Source organism: Ambystoma mexicanum, chromosome 4q (assembly GCF_040938575.1).
Source record: "Ambystoma mexicanum isolate Mex_15411 chromosome 4q, UKY_AmexF1_1, whole genome shotgun sequence".
Taxonomy (NCBI): domain Eukaryota; kingdom Metazoa; phylum Chordata; class Amphibia; order Caudata; family Ambystomatidae; genus Ambystoma; species Ambystoma mexicanum.
This window is the reverse complement of record NC_090928.1, coordinates 756,424,255-756,449,421: the sequence shown is the minus strand read 5'-3', so window position 1 is coordinate 756,449,421 and position 25,167 is coordinate 756,424,255. Positions and strand designations below refer to the sequence as shown.

General features: G+C 45.5%; 1 protein-coding gene across 2 annotated transcripts in view; it reads left to right on the top strand.

Moving 5' to 3' along the window:
• The window catches only part of ESF1 (ESF1 nucleolar pre-rRNA processing protein homolog), a 906,650-nt gene that overhangs the window by 165,696 nt on the left and 715,787 nt on the right, over window positions 1-25,167 (top strand). For both annotated transcript variants that reach the window (XM_069608338.1, XM_069608339.1), the window contains exon 4: window positions 16,102-16,215. In XM_069608338.1, the coding sequence (XP_069464439.1) occupies window positions 16,102-16,215 (114 nt within the window). The remainder of the gene's footprint in view (window positions 1-16,101; window positions 16,216-25,167) is intronic.

Here is a 25,167-nt window from a genome sequence, read left to right as displayed (position 1 = left end):
GAGTGGTCTATCTTTCGTCGCTTCCATCACGGTGCCCTCTGATAAGGAGCCACTTTCGTCATGTATCAAAACCTGGCTCCTTTCGATTTCTAAAGGAAAATTACGAGGTGAACCGTTAATGCCTGGCTCGCCCTCGCAGATAACGTTGCTCAGAGGTACACTTGGAAGATCACTTTCTTGGTCTTCTTCTGTATTGGTGAGAGCAGAGTCTAACGCCGCTGGGCAGAGTGCTATCCAGTTTTGACCAGCATTCTGTAGACTTATAGTGTGTTGCTGGTTATTGGTGATAACATCGGTAGTCTTCAGTTGTTCTTCTCTTGATTGGGTCTGATCTGAGTCTTGGTCTAGATCTTGTGTATTTTCGGGGTCAGAAGCTGATGGTAAACAGTTTATCTCCCCCGTGTGGTCGCCGTCACCGTCTGACTTACCATCGGGTTTACGATTGGGCTTGGTCGACTGCCGCCCAAGGGGTTTACATGAGGTAGCCAGCGAGTTCCATCTTCGCAGTTGTGATCTTGTGTGTGGATGTGTCAGGCTTTCCGCCGGTATTTGGCCAGCAGACAGCGTTCTAATCGTTACTGATAGGTCCACATTAGGGTTTCCGTTGTGGCCTTGTGTATCAGCCATTCTCCTTTTGGTGTAAGTGCTCGAGACTCTACAGCTATGTGGTTCGGTCAGCTCAGTTTTGGAGTAGTCACTGAACTGTGGGGGATTAAGGATCGAGGGGGTCAGGCCCCTCGCAGACTCCCGATAATGCCCCGCCCAGATGCTGGACTATATCTATCAGGCGTTATGCGATATTTGATTGGCTTACAAGAGTATATAGGGTTGGATATCTGCTTAGAGTACGGGATTAGCTCACCTTGTGTGCTCAATGCAGTGCGTTCAGCCTGTCTTCGATCTCAGCTCAGGATAATATCCCCCAGATGTAGGTAATCCGTTAGTCTGTTAGCTTTGTCTTGCGCCCATCCAGCGCCAAACAGCCGCACAACAGCCAGTAGACTTTACTCCCCCGGGCTTAACGCCACAAGGGTAGACTGGCTCGATTTTGTGGGCAGGGAATGTCACGTGAGCAGTCACGTGAGTTGCACTGAGCTCCGCCCCCTCCTGGGAGCGAGAGATTGCCGTGCGCGAGTTTTAGAAAACTCCCAGCGCAGATTCAAAGGCGCAGTGTAGAGGCGTTCGTCTGCAAAAGGAAATGCTTCTCTGCAATGTGAGAAGACTGCCATATTTAAGCCTAGCAATCACAGCACAGAGGGAATTGGAAGCAGAAGAACTCAAATTCACTACGAACCAGCTTAATACTAATGCTAATGAGAAAATCCGGGAAATATAAAGAATTTTTGAGGAATTTATGGCTGCCACTCTAACTAAAAAAACAAAGAAATTAGGCAAAGATATACAAGAGTTTAGAGTTGAAACTATCTACCCCTATCTAACTGCTGAATATCTACAACAAAAAAATCAGCCTAGACAACAGCAAACAACAAACAATAGAAGGGGACACCGGTAACCTTCTCTGATACAAGCAGTGACTCCTCTGGCGATACCCCGTACCAAACAGGACAGCAACAACAAATATGTAGATCAAGAGGACAAAGGCCTTTTCTAGGGAGAGGCCAATTCCACGGATCGCAAGGAGAATTTTACAACCAAGTATGGGACCCTTGGTCAGACAGGAGATGGCAACGCCAGTGGAGGAGGGGTTTCTTCTAATAGATCCTATAGATAGACCATTGATTCGCCCAGGATTTGACATTCAGCAACCATCGGATATCCCCATTTTCAACCTTTCGGGGATTGAGTTATCTCCTATTCAGATGAAAATATTGGGCATGGGTCTTTCGTTTGTCCCCACAAACCACACAGACTGGTTCACTACAGAAATTGAGATCAAAACATTCTTTAGAAAACTCTGTTTAAGACATTATTTCCAAGATAGAGATGAAGGACAAAACATACAAGATACGGGTCTTCGGCTCCCCTCTACTTTCACTCCGATGGACAACCAAGTGGCGAATGAAATTGTACTATTTGAAAAATGTGTTTTGGGTGATCTCCAAAGACTTAAAGGCAAAACGAAAAACAATAGGAATAATCTTTCCAACGAAGAAAGAAAAGCATTGTCAGAACTAATGGCAGACCAAAGGTTGGTTATAAAACCGGCTGACAAGGGAGGGGGCATAGTAGTCTTCTCCCAGATGACACATAAGAGGATGGTTTTGGACCTCCTGGAAGATAGCAGAGTTACCAACCACCACGGAAGGATCCATCATCAAATATTCAGGAGCTCATCCGAGCGTCCACACAACTTGGAGCAGAAAGAGGGTGGATATCCCAAGAAGAATTAGAATACCTTAATAATTCGGAAAAAAGGACCCCCTCTTTCTATGCCCTCCCTAAAATACACAAGCACCCCTCTAGACCACCAGGGAGACCTATTGTGTCAGGTTGTGGCTCCCTGTTGGAACCACTATGCAAATTTGTTGACCTATTTCTACAACCGATTAGCCAGAAGACTAGAACATATCTCAAAGACACTACTGCAACCATTAACATTTTTGAAGGGATAAGTTTTGACAATGAGAAGGAGTTTCTCGTGACAATGGATATACAGGCACTGTATACCAATATACCACAGGAGGAAGCAATGGACATCGTACACCAGCAACTCATTCATAATGCCACCCAACAAAGGGTGCCAGCAGCATTCATTGTAGAATTTATGGCTATTGCCTTACAGAAGAATTTCTTCAAGTATGCAGACCAATTTTACCTTCAAATTGGAGGCACGGCGATGGGGGCAGCATTCGCCCCGAGTTTGGCGATACTATTCATGGCTAATTTTGAAGACAGATTTGTACTTAGCGACACTAACCCTTTCATCTCGCACGTTTCTAAATGGTATAGATACATAGATGACGTCATCTTCATCTGGGAAGGTAACACTGAACTACTTGGAGAGTTTTTAACATATCTCAATGGGCTTCACGATACCATCACTTTCACTATGGAGCATGATCATCATGCAATCAATTTTTTGGATCTACAGATTACTGCCAATATGGGCCATTTATCTTGCTCTCTCTATAAAAAAGCTACAGATCGCAACACCACATTACACTTCTCCAGTTTTCATCCGAGGGCACTGAAGGAAAATTTGCCATACAGTCAGTTCCTTAGGCTTCGACGGAACTGTACTGCAGTCTCAGACTATTATAAACATGCAGACCAACTGGCTGGAGACTTGAGAGAACGTGGATACCCTAAAAAACTTGTGAAGAAAGCCCTTAAAAGGGCCAAGTATACAACAAGAGAGAGCTTATTGACACCGAAAATTAAAATCTCAACACAAGAGAGGGTTGCTTGTGTCACTACCTACAGTACTGAATCCTTTGCAGTAAAAAAGGCCCTTATGAAATACTGGCCCATGATCTCCACCTGCCTGCCTAATCTAGGAAGGCCCCTGTTCGCCTTTAAAAGATCTAAGAACTTTCGTGACAAATTGGTTCATGCCAAATCCGAACAGAGGACTAATATCAGCCAACGAGTTTTACGCCCCATTATGGGGCATTTCCCCTGCGGAAACTGCTGGGCGTGCAAATTCACGAGCAAAACTACAAAATTCCAGATTGGCACAAAACAATGGGACATCAGATTAATTTCCAACTGCAAAACATGCAATGTGATTTATTGTATAGAGTGCCCTTGTGGCCTTAGGTATGTAGGCCAGACCACTCGCGCCATCTCTATAAGGATTGGTGAACACATTTCAAAGATAAGATGTAGCAACCATGCAGCTCCGATGGTATCGCACTTTTTGGAAATGCAACATTCTCCAGATGACCTCAAATGGTGGGTGATCGATGTTGTAAAAAACAGCATGAATATACAAAAAACCCTACTATATAAGGAGGCAAGATGGATTTACAGACTTGACTCTTTGAATAAAACCAAAGGCTTAAATGAGGAGTCAACCTTTAGGTGGGTACAGTAATACCTCCATGTGTGAGATTAAGTTCAGAACAGCGACGCATGCATAGAGGGATTACCTGCAGTAGGCACTAGGATAGGCACGTGTATACACTGGTGGTGACTTACACTGAGGCGCCCCTGCATGGGATTCCCTTAACTCTGTGCATTAAAAGTGATACGTCTCTACACCCACCTGTCCTCACATGTACACCTTTGTAGTCTGTTTGCTTCATTTCCCTTGGCACGGAATATATGCATTCCTATATTCGTGCTTTTCCGTGCTCAGCTCCAGCTTGGGTGCTGTTCCACCTCCCACCACACAACTCCCATGGCGCTGTTGCGAGGCAAGGGTTTCCCCTCCCAGGTCTCGAATGGCAGGAGATTTCCATGACTACACTCGCATGACTCGCCGACTCAGTTGTCCGTAGTCCTGTGAGAGAGCAACAACCTGCATACTGAGGCTCCAGCACACAGGTATTAAATGCAGGTTACATATGCCCCAGCCTTAGTATTGTTTATGTTCTAATACGGACACGCTCATGACCACGCCACCTTTTGTAGATTGACTTACACAACTTCGGAAGGTTGCAGTCCATCCTGGGTACCTCCGCGAGTCCGAACTACGCATGGCTTCCTAATGGCACCCCAGTGTTTTGCACGCTTAAAGATGCTAAGTGACGGCTGCAAAGTCGTTTCTGCTATTTAAAGGTACAGCCAATGACCTAATGCTGCACTGTTGCATCTTATTTATTCTTTTACCACTATGCTAATGTCGACCCGTATATATTGATTCTACTTTTTGATTCTGCTTTTGACTTAGAAACGCCTGTGGATAGAGGTGACGGATGGTCGTGTTATACACTCTACTGACTGTACAATTAGTGGCTAATTCGATCTTGAGCCCCAGACATGTGAGTGCATACACCTGGCACTTAACACTTCTTGGTGTGATACTTCTCATCAGCAGAGGCACACATAGGGCGCTGTACTATGGAAATCAGCCTTGCACCCTACTGCTGTCTGGCTGTAACTCATGGCTTTGATTAACCACACTTCGTGGCCTAGTGGTCAGGCTCTCTGCATGCTATGTAAATGTGTTAGGTTTATGAAACATCACTAATGGTTTTACATTGGTTTTATTCATTTTAACCTGGTTTCTGCACAAAAGGCAACTGAGGGATTGGTTTCTTTTTCATCTCTCTACCTTCACAGATTTATGAGCCCAATGCCTTGTGGGACTTGTAGTTGCTTGCCCATAGAGTCACGGGATTCACATTATTTTGTGGTATTTAAATTGCGAGTCCGAGATTCTAAATGGGATTATGTCTTTTCTCTCTCTTTTTTTCCCTGTTATTATTTTTTCTGTTCCTCAGGGGTCATGACTTCTACTGGTCCTGAGGAAGGCGGGATTGCCTACTCCTCGGAAACGTAGATTACTTGTACTTTTGGACTCATACTTGTACGAGTACGACACCCTTTAGATCCCTCCTGGTGTCACACGTAGACCCCGAGTTCAGCTAGTAGACTTTGAGCTTAGCTAGCAAATTGAAAATGCCCCCAACTGAACTGAAAATTTAAGATTCAGCTACATATGGCTTCAAACATCGAGAGGGGGCCTTTCATTTCCAACATTCACATTATGTTGATTGTTTAGAGAAAAAGTTTCCCTTTTTTTTCCATATGCTCTTTTCAAATGCGTATAAATAATTGTATTTTGTTTTATATGAAAAATTGTGTACATTAATATGGACACCCATCTGTTCCATTTGTGTACAGATTGTGCTTGCTCTGGAATTTACTTTTAGTCAATTGTGCTTGGTAACTTATAGACCTCGCTTGTGAGCAATAATAACAAAAAATAATAAAAAAGCTACTTTTGTATTAATCCTTAAACAGAAGTTGGATATGGTGGATTTGAAAGACTTATCCCAATAAAGACTTAGGTGGACACATAAAGTTATAAAAATCATACCTAGGAACTATTTCAGATAGTTTGTGCCTTACTCTTGGCATTGAGGAGACTACTATAAATAGAATTTATATGTATGTCTAGTGAACCTGTCAGGACACTGTTTTGTTTTGTGTTTCAGTGATTTCCCAGTCCTTGACAGAGTAGGGAACTACCCTCTAGTACACTACATATTTAAGCACTCGTCTGAGGAGTGTTCTTATTTTAAAATTCCTTTAATTTCTCAGTTTTTGAAAGGGCTCACTAATGTGTTCCCTCCGTCACCTTTCCAGTTGCCCGGTTGGGATTTGAACCTTGTTCTCAAGTTTCTAATGGGTGCTCCATTTGAGCCTTTACATTTTTGTCCTTTGAGACTGTTAACTCTTAAAACTGTATTTTTAGTTGCGGTCGCTTCCGCTCGCAGTGTGAGTGAGTTACAGGCACTTTCAGTTAAGCCACCCTTCACTGTGTTTCATAAGGACATGGTTGTCCTTCGAGTTCGTCCTTCCTTTCTTCCGAAGGTGGTGTCGGAATTTCATTTAAGCCAGAAGGTTGTTCTTTCGGCATTTTACCCTCCTCCGCATCTTGGTAAGGACGAGGAGAGGCTCCATAGGTTAGATCCTAGGAGAGCTTTAAGTTTCTACATTTCACGCATGTCCCGGGTCAGAGTGGACGATCAGCTCTTTATTGGTTACGCTGGAAGGCGTTTGGGACAAGCTGTGACTAAGCAGACTTTGTCTAGATGGATTATCTTTGCAATTTCTGAATGTTATCGCCTGGCGGGTAAGGACCCTCCTGTAGGCTTACGGGCCCATTCGACTAGGGGTATGGCTGCCTCTACTGCCCTGCAGAGAGGTGTTCCGATTCGTAACATCTGTGATGCAGCCACTTGGGTTTCGGTCCATACTTTTGTACGTCACTACTCCCTAGATTCTATCCATGGGCAGGATCTGGCCTTGGCAAGGTGCTCCTTTATTCTGCAATTTGATTGGGCATTCTAAATTTGTATATCTAAATTCTTTTCCCACCTCCTTACATTGGTACTGCTTTGGGAGTCTGTCATAGATATGGAATGCGTCGGAGGACCCAATCCCCTCGAAGAACAAGTTACTCTCTTACCTGTAACATTCTTTCGATGGGATGGTCCGACGACGTATTCCATATCGCTCCCTCCCTGCCTTCCCCGCTACAGAATTTCTTATGCGATTGCAGCTTACGTTTCCGCAAGGCTTTCTGTGGTCCTACTGGCAGAAGATTGGAGCCACACGTTCTGGGGAAAAACTACAACTGAGGCTACGGGCGTCGTGCGTCCTACTTATAACATCTGGTGACGTCGGCTCGACGGAGGCCCTTGAGGACGGCGTATCGACGTCATCGACGCTGGACGCAGATGCCGGAAGATTTTCCGAAGCAGCACAGCTGTGGTGATTACTGTCATAGAAATGGAATACGTCGTCGGACCACCCCATCGAAAGAACGTTACCAGGTAAGAGAGTAACTTGTTCTTCTTCAGGATAGAGATATACTTAGTATCTCTCCTAAAACTTTATAGTCTGAGCTATTGGCACACACCACCTTATGTGGAGTGCCAAAGGGATACCTAGTATCCCCCTTCTCTCTGCTACTGTGACTTTTTAGTCACATAGACAATCTCCTAGTTATGGCTGGCGGCAGTGGACGTGTTCTACCAACAATATTTACTGCAGGCTATGCCCTTGCCCTGGTAGTGCACAAAAGGGACACCCAATTACCAACTTGGGGCCTCCCTTCTTTTTTCACCATTGCTAGCGTGGTTGTTCTTTGTTAGCCCTTTTTCTACCATTCTGGGAGGGGGAGGCCTGTGTGTGTGTTTTGCCTTCGGCAGGAACCCTTGGGTTTCCCCGCCTAGGCTCCAGAGTGTCTGGGCAGGCAGGAAGTGTGGGAGGAGTTTTCCACCCCCTGTCCTTTGTCTGCTCTGAGTGTCCGAATGGGACCAGTTCCGACTAAAGGTGGGGGATTGGGGTATCTGCCTGTTCTGATTGTACAGCCAAGCGTCTCTTTCTGTAAACTGCTGAGGAAGATTGCAGAGGAGTGAGTGCTGGAACTGTATAAAAGGTGAGACTTTTGGAGTGAAAAGCAAGCCGACCACTGGTAGCTGAAGTATTTGTATTTGTATTGTATGTATTAAGTTTATGTAGCGCTTTACACCAACGCGCTGCACATTTTAACAACAACAGGATACATTTAACAATAACAAAATAACAGTAACAGTAGAAGCAAATACAATTTTGAATCAGACCAACAAAACAGTATGTAGAGCAATTAGACAGAAGGGGAGGAGGAGAGAGGTGGAGTAGAGTTGGGAGGAAGAGGGAGGATGAGTGGGAGGAGGAGAAGGAGGACGGGAATGGAAGGGGTGAGGGAAGGGATGGAGAGGGAAGTGGAGGGAGAGGATTAAGGGGAAGAGGGAAAGGGTGGGGGAGCGGTAGTGAGAAGGGGGAGGGGAATCAGGGCAGGGAATGGAGAAGGAGAGATTTGAGGGACGTGCAGAATGAGGAAAATGTAGGGATAGAGCGGATTGAGAGAGGTAGGGAGTTCCAGTGGAGGGGGGGCAAGGAGTTGGAAGGAGCGGAAACGAGAAGGGGCACAAGGGGAGGGAGGAACAGTGAGGAGGAAGTGGTCAGTGGAAAAAAGGGAGCGAGAGGGAATGTAGAAAGAGAGAAGGGAAGAAAGATAGGGGGGAGCAAGATCATGAAGAGATTTGATGCGACGCAGGCTAATATTCTCAAATCTATCTAAGTGTGGGCATGTTGACATTCAGGTTTCACCTAAGTGCGGCAAGCTAACATTCAAGTTCCTACCTAGATGCGACGCAGGATAATATTCACAATTCTATCTAAGTGTGGACATGCTAATATTCACAATTCTATCTAAATGCGTCTGCCGGTCTGGATATGGTCCGTCCGGTACGTACGAGTGGGTGAGTCACTTGAGGGCTTTCTTCTGGGTCCAAGTATGTGATCGGTCTCTGGAGCCTTCCTTTTGTGGCTACTTTCCATGATATCTTATGTTCTGTCGAGTGGTTGATTATTTGGTTTGAGTGTTTGTCCAATTTGAGAGTGGCCGAGGTTGGAGTTATTTTCATCGTTGTTTTAATGTCTGGGCATTCTAGTGCGTCTCCATTGTGGTTACGCTGTGAAGAGCCATGATCTGAGGAGTTTCCTAAATGCTAGGTGGTTTGTTGTGCTCTGTATATTCTTAGGTAGGTCATTCCAGGTTTTGGGTGCCTGGTGAGAGAAAGAGGATCCTCCAAGTTATTTTCTGTTGTAGGGTTTTGGTTCCAGGCGTATGTCGGTGCTTGATGTCAGGGTTCTTGTCGGTTGATGTAGGCGTAGTTTGTCACTTAGGAATTCTGCGCCTTGTTTGTGTATTGCTCTGTGCGTGATGCACATGGACTTGAACTTTATTCGCTGTTTTAGTGGTAGCCAGTGTAGTATTTTTAGCGCAGGTGTGATGTGTTCTCTTCTGGGTAGCTTGAGGAGGAGTCTGGCTGCTGCATTCTGTATGCGTTGCAGTTTTTTTAGAAGTCGTTCGGGCATGCCCAGGTATAGGCTATTGGCATAGTCTACTCTGGACATGATCAGAGTGATGATGGTAAATGTTTTGTTGGCGAACGACAGGAACAGTAGGATCCTTTTTGCTGCTCGCAGTAGGAAGAAACATTTCTTGATTACCGAGTTTACTTATAGCTCTAGAGTGAGGTTGTTATCCATCAGGACCCCTAGGTTTTTTACAGTTGATGATGGTTCTGGTGTGGTGCCGAGCTCTTGGCCAGGGGATGTAGTTGATGTCTCCTCCCTTTTTTGAAACAATCATCTCTGTTTTGCCTGGGTTGATTTTGAGATGGTTGAGGTTCATCTAGTTGAATATGTCACAAAGGCAATTCTCTAGTGTGGTGTTTTCTTCTCGGGTGTCTTGTATGTTGAAGATTATTTGAGTATCGTCGGCGTAGTTGTAGCATGTGAGGCCGTGTTTTTTGATGAGTTTGATTAATAGGTACATGTAGATGTTGAATAGAAGTGGGAGAAGGATGATCCTTGTGGTACTCCGCACGTGGAGTCTCTGGGTTTGGATTTAAAAAGTTTCATCCATACTGTTTCTGTTCTGTTTGTTAGGAAGGATTTGATCCATAGTAGGGAAGTGTCTGTTATCCCTAGTCCTTCTAATCTCTTCATGAGGATGGCGTGGTTGACAGTGTCGAAAGCTGCAGACAGATCAATGAGAATCAGGGCGGTACTGTTGTCCGAGTCTGCGTTTGTTTTTAGGTCGTCCCATATTGAGAGGAGAGCTGATTCTGTTCCTCTCATAGGTCTGAAACCAACTTGTGCCTGGTCTAGTAGGCAATGCTCTTCTATGAATTCTTGGGTTATTTGGTAGATGTACGTTTCTAGCAGTTTGGCTATGTAGGGTATGTTGGAGATGGGTCTGTAGTTGGATAAATCCTCTACGTTTCCTGTTGTATCTTTGAGTAGCGGCTTGATGTAAGCTGATTTGAAGGCCTGTGGTACTTTGCCTGTTGAGATTGAGAGGTTGAGAAGGTTCCTGTGGTATTCCATGGGGTTCCTTGTTTGAGAATTGTTTTGTAGATGTCTGGGGGGGCAAGGGTCTTCAGGATAGCCTGATTTGTTGCTTTGGTTTACCAGTTTGATGAAAGCCTCAACTGATATTTCTGGGAAGTTTCGTAGCTTGTTTGCGTGTTCCTCGTCGGTGGGGTTTGAGCTGTGATCGCTTGGTATGTTTTGTATAGTGTGTTGGATGGAGGTTATTTTGTTTTTAAAGTGGTCTCCGAGGTCCTCGCAAAGTTTCATCGATGGAATTGGCGTTTTGTTGCAGCCCGGTGGGTTTTTTATTTCGTTTATGATTTTGAATAGTTCTTTTTGAGCGTTTGGTGCTCTAAAGATTCGGTTGTCGTAATGTTTCCTCTTCGCTTTTTGTATTTCCTTTTTATATGAGCGGATCTGTTGTAGGAATTTCAATTTGTTTGCGGTGGTGTTGTTGGTCCTCCATTCAGATTCTAGTTTTCGTTTTTTTCTTTTCATGGCGTTGAGTAGTGGGGTGAACCATTTTGCTGTAGTTTTCTTACGTGATGGGGTGAAGGGCTTTTCTTTGGCGATGTCGTCTAGGGTTGTTGCGATCCAGCTATGAAGTAGGGCAACTTTTTTGTCTAGGTCTGCTTCTTCCATGGTTGATGCTTGTGGTTTGCTGAGTTCTAGGAGCTCGGTTAGGTTGGAGTTTTTTATGGTTCTCCAATTTCTTTTCATCATGATGGGTCGTTTTTCTTGTTGCTTTTTTGTTGGAGTGGCCGTTGTGATTATGAATGGAATGGTGAGGTGGTCGCTCCAAAGTATTTGAATTGGGGGTGCCGTGGTGATGAGATCCTTGTTGGCGAAGATTGAGTCAAGTGTGTGTCCTGCTGAGTGGGTTGATCCTTTGACTAGTTGTTGTAGGTTCATGGCTGCTAGTTGTGCGGTTAAGGATTTTTGTGTGGTTGTGGTTTCTTCGTCGAACCAGATGTTGAAATCTCCGAGGATGATCAGATGATTGTACTTGATGGCTAGGATGGTGATTGCTTCCGTGAAAGCGTCTATGAAAGTTGCATCGTAGGTTGGTTTTCTGTATATCAGTATGAATTTCAGGTTAGTTTTGGGGTTTACTGAAAGTCGTAGTATTAAGGATTCGCATTTATCGATGTTTAGTGGATCTTCCATTTTGATGGCCAGTTCCTTGTGGATGATCGCTAGTCCCCACCCCCCCACCCCCCTCTTTTGGATTTTCTGTTTGTTTGGATGCATTTGAATTCTTCAGGCAGGCAGTTGTTGAGGCTGATCTTGCAGTTGTTGTCTAGCCATGTTTTGGTTACAAATAGGATGCCCATGCCTCCTTCTGACAAGAGGTTGTATATTTCAGTTGAGTGTTTGGACATTGACCTGGCGTTTATTAGGTTACAGTGGATTCTCTGTGTGAGATTTTGTTTTGAGGTCATTTTTTGTTCAAGTTTGTAATTGTCTGTTCGTGGTGTTTCCGCATTGATGTCGGTAGGATGAAGAATGACGACGTCTGCTTCTTCATTGAAGCGGTCCAATAAGTTGAGAACAGGGCTGATTAGTCTTGGTGTTTCTGCTGTGATGCTGCTCGGATGAAGATCAGCGGTGGCTTCTTCATTGAAACCGATTGTTGGGTGGGAGGTAGCATTGCTGGTTGTCGGTGCTTCGCCGTATTGTGCGAGAGGTAGTGGAAATCAATGTTGCCCCTCTGTTCTTGTGATGTAAGGGGTAATGGGGTCGGAGCCCTCCCCCACGTGTTTCAGGAAATTCTTTGCATGTTTCGGGGTTTCCGTGTTGGGGTGTTGGGGTGTTGGTGGGCTGTGGTTGTTGCGAGGTAAGGTGTGAGGTATAAGGATTTTTCTCTTGTAGATTTTGTTCCGGTTACGGCTGTTTTAGGCGTGTTTCCTTCCAATGGGGCTGCTTCTTGTGGGTTCTGTCGGTGTTGTGTGTTCACGTCTCTTGTTGGGAGGAGATTAAAAGTTTAGTAGCATGGAAAGTGAGGGAGGGGCGGACTTTGCAAATATTATAGAGGTGGTAGCGGCAGGCACAAGAGGTTAGAGAGATATGATGGGTAAAAGTGAGAGAAGAGTTGAAGTGAATGCCTAAATTGCAAGCGTGGGGGCAGAAAGTAAGATTAGAGGGAGGAAAATGAATGAAAGGAGGAGAGGAGGGAGGAGGGAGGGGGCAGGGCGTTGGAGGGGAAGAAAAGTACTTCAGTTTTGTCAGGGTTAAGGGAAAGAAAGCGAGAAGACATCCAGTTTTTAATGGCAGTAAGACAGGAGGAAAGTTTAAGATGGAGATCTGGAGAGAAGGAAGAGAGAAGGAAAGAAAGAGCTGCGTGACATCAGCATAGAAATGGTGAGAGATGCCAAACGAGGAGATAACAGGGGCAAGGAGGGAGGTGTAGAGTGAGAATTGGAAAGGACCAAGCACTGAGCCTTGGGGTACTCCGTATTCCAGAGGCTGGGTGGGAGAGGAGCGGCCTCCCCAGGAAACAGTAAAAGAGCGGGAGGAGAGTAAGAGGATAGCCAGTTGAGTACAGAACCTTTGAATCCAAAGGAAGAGATAATGTTGAGAAGAAGGGGGTGATCGACAGTAACCGAAAAAGTCAACCAGAGATGCCTGCAGACCCTTTGCAACACCGTGAAGTGACCACTGCTGTCCTGACCCTGGTTTCTGTGAGACAGAGGAACTCTGAAGAGGACGGCTCCTTCCCTTTGACTGGTGGGAACAACCAGTCCAAAGACAAACTTTGATTGGAGCCATCTCCCGAGGTCCTGTGAGTTTCCAGAGCTGCGGAACCCCAATACCAGGAGACCTGCTGCCCATTTCGAGTGCAGCATCGTGGAAAGGCCAAATCTGTCCAAGTCTTTGCTGAGTTCTGAAGGTGGTGAGAGGTGGGATTGTAGTTCATCCAAGATTGGATGGCCAGGAGACAGTTGGAGATAGTCAAGTGACGGGTGTCAGAAAAAGAGGAGAAAGAGTGAAAGAGCTGAGAGTCATCCGCATAGAAATGTGCAGAAGGACGAAATAATAGAAGATAAGGGGGAGATTTAGAGATAAGAGAAGAGGGCCCAGGACTGAGCCCTGGTGAATGCCATGAGTCAGCGGGAAAGTGGAAGACTTTAAACCACCCCAAGAAACAGAAAAGGAACGGTCTGCCAGGTGGATTTAAATCAGGAAAGAGCTGTACCAGAAAAGCCTGGAAATGTAGAGAAGAGAAAAGAGACGGATGGTGAACCATATCAAAAGCAGCAGTGAGGTCAAGTAAGATTAGAATACAGGTGAGCTTAGAGGGATGTGCAGACCGAATAGAGTTGGAAACAGAGAGGAGTGCATTTTCCTTGCAGTGAAACGGCCGAAAGCCTGATTGTGTTAGTGGAAGGAGAGAGTAAAGATCAAGCAATTAAGAAATTTGAGCAGAAAAGGCTTGTTCTAGAATTTTAGAAAGAAAAGAAAGAAGAGAGAAGGGACGATAGCTTGGAGGTAGGGAAGTGTTTAAGGATTCTTTTTCTTTTTTAGAAGAGCGAGGATAACAGCGTTTTTAAAGTCATCAGGGAAAGTAGCAGAGGGTGGAGGGATATTGATAAGAGAAGTTGGGTAAGGAAATATAAGAGGAAAAATATTAGTGATGAGGGGCGAAGAAATAGGGTCAAAAGGTGAAGCAGTAGTGTGCCATCTGGTAAGGAACGCGGAAGTGTCCACTTCAGAGAGCGGGGTGATCGAGGAGATAGAAGAGCGAACACAGGGAAGACTGAGCAGTGGTAGGTTTCTGGGGGACGGAATGGAGGATCGAAGTTGAGCCACTTTAGAGGTAAAATAGCCAGATAAATAGGAGTGAGGTAGAGGAGATAGAGGGAGAAGGAGAAGCATGGATACGATTAAGTAGCTGAAAAACAAGATGATGATGAGAAGAATAAGTTTGGAGAAGTCAAGTTTTTTTGGCATCAACCATAGCAGAATCGTAGGATGAGTGGGTAGAAGAAAACATTGCGAGATCATAAGGAAAGTGGGATTATTTTCCCTTGCGTTCAGCCTGTAGAAGTGTAGTACGAAGAGAAAGAAGATCAGTAGTCAGCCAAGGTTAGGGAGATCTATAGGAGGGACGAAAAGGACAGGCAGGGTGGAGTGTGCCAATGGTTGAGGAAAGAGAGGCAATAAGAGGGCCGAATCAGCAGAAACGGAGGCAAAGACAACAGGCGAGGGGAGGGAGAAAATAAGGACTGGTAAGAAGACAGCAGAGTCGTAGGATCTAAGATTACGACAAAGGAATGTCTGTGGTGAAGAGATGCGGGCTGGAGGGGAAGAATGGGAAGAAAAGCAAAGAGTGATCCCAGAAAAAGAAGGAAATATGAGATTGAGAGAGCAACCAGACCTCTGGGAAGAAGGTGTAGAATATTGAGAAAGGTGAAATAGTCCAGTATGGAAAGTAAACGAGAGTACGCATGGGTGGTCGATAGATGGAGGTTAAAGAAAGAAGTTTGTCAAGATCAGTACAGAAAGATGAAAGAGGGCCAGCTGGATAATATAATAAGACATGAGATCTGAAGGGGTGCAGAGAATGAGAGAACATCTACAATAAAGGCAAGTACAGGTAATGAATGCACTACGAGTGTAGATTTCTCCTGGTGCACGGGTGAAGACATCTTTTGTATTTTTGTCTCGCGATTAATACGACTCCATTTGGCAATTGATGTGGTCCTTCTCTCAGAAAAAGGAGAGGAACGCTGGCATGGATTTAATCATTAAGGATTAATAAATAACACATTTGATATCTTTATTAAATACCCTTGGAATTAATTGAATGCCAATTTGGGTAGGTTATTAATCATTCCATTATGTTGTCTGCAGGTCTCTTTAAGAAGACATTGGTTACCATTGGTTTACAAAAGAAAAGAGCAATGGAATATTTATAAAGAAATGTTTCATGTATTATAATGCACTATTCATCTGCTTGGTAGAGGACACCACACTTTTTTGGTGTTTCTTGAGTTTACCAACATTGGTGTAAAGAGTGTGCAACTCCCGATGAAGGTTCAATATTAACTATAGCTAGTGAACTAAAACATGTAGTCTTCTGGTAGAATTGTTAATGGATTAGTTAGACAAAGGAGGGACACTGTGAAACTATATATTGTGCAGTTGAAATTGTTTTTTAAATTAAGGTGGATGAAAGAGGTTGATTTTTTAACATTTCTTTTTTAAATTAGCTGGGATGTTTTAGTGATTTTTAATGACAAACCACACATTTAAAATAATGTGTGTAGTGAATGTGTGACTGGTTAGCAATGCCCTATGAAATATTCTGAAGTTTCCTGCAGAGACTTCCCTGTGGTAGAGCTTTAATCTTTTTGATTTTGTAGTGTTCTGAGTAACTTTACAATAGGGTTATAAATCTTGGCATCCTCTGAATGTTATTTACCATATTAAATGGGCAACATGCTGAAGTTTATTCCAGTCAACCCATGTGAAGAAATACAGGTATAAGACGTGAAACTGAAAAGATACTAAATTGTGGCAAGCTAAGAAACCACCCTAACCTCAAGTAATTGGTACTCATTTAAGCATTTTTCTTTCCTCTTTTTATCAATGTAGATTACAAATAGATTGGCAGTATGTAATATGGATTGGGATCGTTTGAAAGCGAAGGACCTGCTGGCTTTATTTAATTCTTTCAAATCTAAAGGAGGTGTAGTTTTTTCTGTTAAGGTAAGTTATTTTCTATTTTAAGATCATTCTATTGGTGTGTTTTCTGTTAGGTGTATGACACTGTGTTTCTGAGGTACCTTCATTGATATAGGTGACTGCTCCTATCCTGTTTCATATTAAAATATGAATACCTGTATTCTGGAGCACTGCCTAAGATGTGTTTTCTCTTTTTGCCTGTGTGATGCAGCTGCGCACACTCTGAAGTGAGCACAAGAGTAGACTCTGGAGGGGATGGCTGTAGTGTTCCCGAGGATCTAAGAGATGGCATGAGAAGTGCCCCATTGCTTCTAATGAGGAGTTACTTGTCACAGCAGTTTCACGGTCCAAAACCACATGGATCAAAATGGTGGTGAGGTTATACAAAAGTCCTTAGTATACCTCCTCTAAATTGATCTACTCGATGCATGTGACAGTAACACTCTTCCATCGAGATGGTTGCTGCCGCCCTCTCGGAGGGAAAGGGGTTGACCCGGTCCAGGGTATCCCGGTGGCGGCCAGAGTGGCTCTTCCTCCCAGGTGGGAGGCTTCAGCCAAGCCACTAGAGAAGACTCCGGAGAAGAGGATGCCGGACCTTAGCTCGAGGCTGACCCCTCAGGAACTGAAAGGGGGCGGGTGCAGAGAGGAACTCCAGGGCACAGACATTTCTTCATCCGAGGAGGATGAGATTGTTTCTGTCCACACCATCCCGGATGGGGGTGGTGGAGACGAGGAGAACGCAGCGGAGACGCCCGCCGGAGCCGGCGACAGGGACGACGTCGATGACATGGGCGCTGGGCCCAGCGACCCTGTCCCCCAGTACCTCCTAGAGACCTGTTGCAGGATATTCTCTCGACCCTCCACACGCTGGTGTTGGAGATTCAGAAGAGGATGCTGACGGCACCACTAGCGACACCACCGGTGACGACCCTGTTGACAACCGGGGCCACCACCACTGCCGAAGAAGAGGAGGAGACATCATGCGCCTCCACTCCAACCGTCACTGCCTTCCCCCTAGGGACACAGGGACGGACACGGCTACGACGGACACAGATGACGACGGTGGTCTCTCTCCGCCTATCCACCGGATGAAGTGGGGTCATTTACTCTATGATCGCCCGTGCGTCAGAACTTTTTCAGCACACACCGGAGGAGAAGAAAAAGAAAGGCTTCCTGTATCAACGCTGGGCGGCGAAGAGGAAGACCATTCTGTTGGTACCGCTCCTGGACGACGTCTGGGATGAGGGGCTGGCACTCCTGAAGAATCTCTCCTCGGCCCCAGTGAAGAGGGACCATTTGGAGAAGAAGTATAGGGTGCCGGGGGGGCGTGGCTAAGCAGCCATGAGATAGGACAGACTTCCTCGAGGCTCCTGACGATCCTTTAGGATCCTGCTGTGCACATACACTAAGCCTAGTGTAAAAATGCAATGAATAGAACCACTGCTGTGGGAATAGACGGAGCACACGTAGAGTGCATCTGCCTGAAGAACGGTTACGAGGAACTGCAACAACGACGAAAAGAAATGGAAGAGAATCCCGGGAAGAGACAAAAGAAAATGGCGCTTGCATTGCAACAAAGACGGTGGTGCGAACTGCACGGAGATCGGAGTGGACCGCAGGGTGATTGCGACAGTCAATTCTGATGTGCAGCAGCAAATGGCACATGGGTTCTGGATACTGCATACACTCAGCCCTTCTGAATCTGATGCCTTGATTACCCTAATGAGAGATCAGAGTGAAACGGCACATAGGGTCCTGGCGAGTGGATGCACGGCACATCAAAGCAAACCCTCCTGCTGGTCCATGTCGGAGGGGCAATGGGACAGAGCCCAAAGGTATCACAAGAAGGTGTCCCGAAACGCGAGGCTTCAGCAGATTCAATTATATGTCACTCACAGAGCATATATGACCCCCAGTAAAATCGCCAGGTTTGGAGGCCCGGTGGACAGAAATGCCCTCAGTGCGGGGAGGAGGATGCTGGGATGCTACACATGTTTTGGGCTTGCCCAGAGGTGGGAAGGTTTTAGACAGAATTGAAGATATGCTTAGCAGGAAAAGGGATTACGCTGGAGGTGGAGTCAGCTTGGGCATGCATGCTGGGGGGTTTTACCAAACCACGCAACCTGAAGCATATTAGTAAGATGAAAGACCTGGCCTACATCCTGGCCAAACAGAGAATTGCAATGTGCTGGAAAGCAGCCCAACGGCCTAGAATTGAGAGGTGGTGGGCGGACCTCATGAAGTGGGTGGAGGCAGAAACGGCTGCGTGGTATGAAGCAGTCAGCGGGGGGGAGGAGGAGGTGGGACCCCTAATAGCCTGGAGACAATTGGTGGCCTTGATGGTGGGACCCTCCAAGGCCGACCATAGTGATAATGACATGGAAGAAATAACGGAAGTAGATATGCCTGAAGATAAGCAGGACGATGACATGGAAGTAGGGGCTCGAGTAAAAGGGGCGGGAGGGGGGAGGACCGAAACGTTTAATTTGTAATGGGATGTTGTGAAGCTGTAACACGGATGTCCTCACTGTTTGTAATGTTTGGAGTGTTAATAAAATAATAAAAATTATTTAAAAAAAAAAAAAACCTCCTGCTGGTCGAGCGTTGTGCACAATAAGGGACTCGCAGGCATCCGACGCAAGTGCCCAGTGCAAGTCATAAACGCGGAAGGTAACATACGTTATAGATGGCAACACGGAAGTAATTATGCCTCCAAGAGAGGTTGGACGCGAAATAGGTTCGTAATGAGCTGAGCGGTGGGAGCCATATTGCCGAGCCGACGCAGGCAAGAACCGGACACAAAGGGAATGGAGGTGCCACACGGTTCCTACAAGACGCAGTGCAAGTCCACATAGCTCAAAGAGAAAACACGCTGGGAGTGGCACCGCAAACCTTTCTGTGCTGAAACAGAAGCTTAAACGTAGCGGCGCTGCTAGTGCCTTCTGCAAAAAAGAAAGTAACATTGCATTGGTCACATAACGTTCGGAAGGGATACACTGTATCTGCAGGGCCATGACACTGGCAAACGTCCTCAGTAACTCAGAGCTTCCGGCGGAGAAGGAACTAATGGACCCAATCTTTGAGGAAACCAAACTGGGCAGCTAACCACATGCCCGTTAACGTGCATGGTGCAGGTAAACAGAATGATTACTCCCATGGACAAGGGGCCCTGATGAGGAGGAGCTCCACAACTGGTACTCACTGTGCACAATCTGGGCGGGCTCTTCAGAGTAAACAAACTTAGTAGGAATCCAAGAACGGATACTTGCACCGACTTCACAGCCCCAATAACAATAACACTGATAGTGCCACTAGAAGTAAAGTCAATACAGCGACTGGGTCTAGAGGGGGGCATTGCTATCCGACGAGAGGACACACCAGCACAGGAGCGGGGGCACAAAGAGGGAAATAAGAACTGCCAATGCACAATTACGTGGGAGGATACAATCCACTCCAGACACAGACTTAGCAGCATAAGGAAACCCCCAATTTAACCCAACCGGGCCCCGTTGCCAACCGGGGACCAACTCGACGGAAGCCAAAGACCAAACACTGAGGGGCTCGTACACATAAGCCCAGAAACATTAAGATGGTCAATAAACTGCCTAAAACAAAGGGCAAACAACCCACGCTTGATGAATATGCCAGAACACCGCCAGGGGCAGAGGGGGCCCGGAGCAAGGAGAGAGCCCCACCGTGGGCACAGATGCCACGAGCAAAGACCAGGAGATCCTTGCAGAAATCGCAGACCTGAAAGTGACAAAATCTATAATTGTACCAATCTTCAAGAAGGGAGATAGGTCTGTGGCAACAAACTACAGACCTATCGCCCCCTTGGATGTTATTGGGAAGCTTTTTGCGCCTTAGTCTTGAATCATCTCACGGACTGGAACTGGGACTCCAAACATCGGGATGGCTGGCAAGCTGGGTTTGAAAAATGAATTGGAACATCATTGAACCTTTTTCTAATCAACTATCTGAAACTGAGAACTGTAAAGAAGAACAGCAAAAATATATACCTTGCATCAGTGGACTTGTCACAAGCCTTTGACTCAGTTAATAGAGAGAAGCTTTGGCTGAAGTTAAGGGACTGGGGCTGTCCTGCTGATTTACGTGAGGCCATGGAGGCTCTTCACTCAAACACAAGCATTCAGATCATACTCAATCAAAAGGGTGAAAGGACAAATCCCACCAAAACAGGAGTGGGTCTCAATCAAGGGTGCCGCCTAGCCCCAGCCATCTGTATATCTCTGACATGGGTGACGCCTTCACGGACATTAGGTGTTTTCCATCATGTATTGCAGGCCCCCCAATGAACAGATGGTTGTATGCCGATGATGTTATTCTCCTGGATGAAACTCTGATTGGGCTTCAGCGTCAATTGGATGCCTTGGCATCTTTCCTGTTGTCAAACGATCTGAGTGTAAATGCTACCAAATCAGCGGTGCTCATTCTTGGTAAGTTAAGGCGCCAATCTTTAAAGTTCAAGTGCTGGTATATAAATGGTGACCAGATTCGGGAGACAACAGAAATGCTCTATTTAGGTATACCAATTAATGCAAGCTATAGTGAAGCCCCAAGAGAAATAGTGCTGAGGCGTAAATTGAAGATGTTAACAGCCCAGGCAAGACTGATTAAACGCAGATACTGCAAGTTCACATTGGCACCCTTGTATGCTTTTACACTATGAAGGTAGTCCTTATTGTGACCTAAGTGTTCTCTCCAGTTGAGTTGGAAACTGTGGCAAATTCTAGAGGGTCTCATTTGGAGAGCCGTACTCGATTTCCCTAATTGCATGCCGATGGCGGTGATGAGGAAAGAGTTTGGACGGACTTCTCTCGTCACCTATGTTAGTCGGAAAACACTATCCTTCTACCGCAAATGCCTGTTGCCTCCACGGGATAGCGGCTTTGGGTTGTTGGGGCAGGAGATTAAAACGGGAAAAGAGCAATTACTCGTTGAATGGAATATTAAATGCTTGGGACTGTTGGACTCAATCGACACTAGAGATACACTACTCATTGAAAATCAAGACCTTGTGAAAAACGTTTGCATGAGTACGACTGGATTGAGTCGTCTAAATCAGCACAGTCGTCCAAACTTTATGGTAAATACTGTGTAGCCCTGAATAAGCGTGGCTCAACTCTGTTGTATTTGAGCAAGTTTCCATCAGCTGCGCTGCAACAACAATTTCTAAGACTGCGCTATAACATCTTCCTGACAAAAGAAGTTCTCGAAGCCAGGAAACCGAAGAGTATTAGAGACTACAAATGCAGGCTCTGCAGTCATAAAATGGAAACGCTCTGCCATTTTATTATGAGCTGTCAGGGCGTCATGGATACCCGACGTAACCTATTAGGCAGATTTTACATGAACAATCGAACCCTAACGAAGAAAGACATTTGGTTACAACTGCTACAGGGTTCAAGGCTATCTGTAACTTTTGCCTTGCTAGAGATGGAATCAATCATTTTCAAAAAACTTGAAGGAAACAAGTGAATTTAGATTGATAAGAGCTCATTTTTGCATATTGTGACAGTAAGAGCTTTTGTTTTCAGTTTTCTTTATCCTTATTTCCTTTTTTCTTTTTTTTTCATATTCACTAGATTAAATGGTTGCATCATGTGCTTTTACTGTCATGGAATTTTCTTTTTAAATTAAAACTGTAATTGAAGCTAAATGCTAATAAAAAATAAATAAAAATAAAATTGGCAACCACTACTATATAAGATCTGTCATATTTAAAGGTGAGGGCCTATTGGCAAAATTCTTTATCTAAACCTCCCTTGGGGAACAGTCTATATGGACCTTATGCTGTGCCTTTCAGACACTCAGGCCCACTTGGTCTTACGCTCACATGCTCAATCATTCCTCTCCCTATCTCACAGTGCGTCTCCCTAGTCGTCTTCTACTCTCTTTCCTCCTATTCGACCCACAATATTTCCTCTCTCTCCTGGACTCTTTCCTCTTTTGTCCCTCTGATGTGCCAGTCTCATCTGCCTTCCTCCATCCTAGCGTTTTGCTTCTTGTTTGCTACACTTTCTCTCTCCCTTCCTCTCTCCACCACCGCTACTAGTACCCCTCTCTCCACACCACTCGCTCCTCCTACTAGTCCTCTCTCCAAACTATTACTACTACTTCCACACCTTCTTCCTCACTCACCCTGCTTTCACTCTTTTACCTTCTACTATCCTCACACACCATGCTCACTCAGACTCATGTACCACTATCACCTACCAACCAATACCTCACCTTGCACATGCCTCTTGCAATTCTTCTCCATGCTCTTATGCTCCATCCTTCTTCTGCCTGTTCCCTGTCCTCTTGCTCCTCCCTTGACCTTGCTCGAACTACATACCACTTAATGTTTCCTGCCTTCCTTTTATCCTCCCACTTTCCCCTTTCATCAGCTAGCTTCCTTTGCTGGTTCCCCAGGCCAAGCCCTGGCTGCTCTTTTCCCTGGGAAGGTGGTAAAAGCATCAGTCTTCAAAAGGGGGCTTACCTCTTGCCCCTTTTCTGTACGAGGCTTCACCGGTCTCTCAGCATGGTTACCTGCAAAATCAATGTCCCTATTCGTTTGAGGTTGTCCCGGCAGGGGAAATGTTTTTCACCATGAGGCGATGTGCATAGGCATCTGCATGGGTGAGTAAAATGTCCTGGGGCAGGCAGGTCCCGCTGGGCGCTCTGTGCCCTATTTCACACCAGCGTGGTGTGGATGTGACACGACACACTGTCCCTGGGCGCCTGACTTTGCTGCCCTTCTCTGCTCCTGCACGGTAGCTCGGATGGCGGCTGGCTGCTCCCGCAGCTGATTTGTTGTTTCCTAAGGCTCTTGGTCCTTTAGCACTCTTTCTGTACAGCATCCTGGTGGGGATGCTGCTGTCAATGCTGCAGGGTTCGTATATTCTAGGAGACAAAGAGAAAGACACTGGCCAGAATGAGGCTGTGCAGGCATAGGGTGATAGACAGTGGCATGGTTGGCATATACCAGGGCACAACTGGAAGGGATATGAACTGGGGCCATCCCAACTCCCACACCCCATCTCTGGTAGAACTGGCTCTGGGAATCCCTGTGGAGGGCACCCACTCAGACTGAGGGCGGGTCTCTGTCTCCTCCTCACAGGGTTAGGTAGTTTACCCAGTCACAACGTTCACAGACATTTACGCAGGTAAACTCAGAGGATGTGCTTTCAAGAGGAATCGGAGATTTCCCATCGCAGGTACGCATAGGCATGTGGTTTCAAGAGGAATCACAGATTTCCTACTACAGGTACACATCGGCACACCCACACAAACCCTTTCCGAGCGCATGGCCAGAGCTATATAGTAATTAAGTTCGCCACACACAAGAAGGCATCAAAGCACAGTTGCTAGGTTACTGAATTAAAAAGAAAAGTAGATTTTCAGCTTTTACCAGAGAGAAAGAAAGGCTCACTGTGTGGTAAACTAGCCACACATGGGGCAGCTGTGACATATTGTAGCACTGTTACTGACCAGTACTTGGGCATGCTGTCTTGGCAAACTGACTTGCCCCGGGAAACTGAGGTGCACCATCATGGTAGCACCCCCACAAGGGACTTAAATGTTTCTAAGGCGCACAAACTACATAGTTATATCCCTAGTGACATCCCTAGTGAGATTTGAACAGGGATTAACTGGAGAAAAGTTCAGGTGACGACGCAATAGATTTTGCCACAGAACTGATTAAACATCTTGTATGTAAACGGCAAGGTAACCTGTTCAAAGGCCTAGAAAGTTGGTTTCCCTAAGACCTTGAAGAGGCACAAGAGTTTATTAGATGCAGAATGTTATCCTCATTAAAAAATATAACCAAAAGCTAGTCCACACACACATATTGCTTGGTGTGGTAGGATCAAGTCTTTTCAAAACTTCTATTGTCAACTACACAGCTGGTCCCGCTTTATTTTAATCATAATGTGTTTACTAATTTTGCCAAATGTATTCATACATTTATATAGAATAACAATAAGAACATTGAGCCTTTCTAAATACCTTGATGCCTTAATGCACCTAATGTCTTTTCAGTGGTTCGACCATTGACCATAATAGCTAGACCTTGAACTTGCAATATTTCACCAGTTCAAACGGACTACTTTTGCCAACAGTGATGGCATGACCACTGGGACTGCTCTTTGCTTTGTAGGTTCTTTGTAAACCTATATACATTATTTAAGACACGATTTGTTAGGGAGAATTCTCAGAAATGTGCTAATTCCCTCTACCTTAGGGACCCCAGCAACTTTGCTGGATTTTGAGGACTCGGCTTTTTTAACCTGGAGAGTGTACGACCCTTTTTCCCCACTCGTGTTTTAATATGATTTTGGACTCTGTGTTTCTTTTGGTTGTGGAGTCTGACAAATTCCATAGTCCTCATCGTTTACATTGTGTCACATAGCACCTTCAGTGCAGTGCCACAGGGAAGTCTTTCAGATTTCCCAAAGGTTTAAATACCTTCTCTGGGATAAACTACTGTTTCCCAGAGCAGTAAAGTGAAATTGACTTTACATACATTTGTAACTTTCTAGACCCAGCACACAATATCTTACAATAGGGTGCTGGAGGGGTTACTTAGTATGCCCTTTGTCTAGCTTCTCATGTAACATTTTTATGTAACCCTTTCCTCACCGAATGGCTGGTGGCAGTGGTTTACGTTCGCAGCCACGGTAAAGACCCCAGGGTGTCATTTTTGTCAAAATGGCCACAGTCTTCTTTTTTTGCCATTTCTTTGTGGAAAGGTCCTTCTTGAGATTTACTATGCACGCCAAACCAGGTTTGGTCCCTTTGTTCGTTTTGACTTTGGCGGGCTTCACAAGTGAAACCTGCCTCTGGCTCCAGGGTGCTTGGCGGGGGCAGGAAGTGAGGGAGGCGGCCGACTCCCTGTGCTTAGTCTCCTAGGAGACCCAAATGTACTCTGTGGTGATTGGCCGGCTAGCTGTCCGGCAAGGACAGCCACCT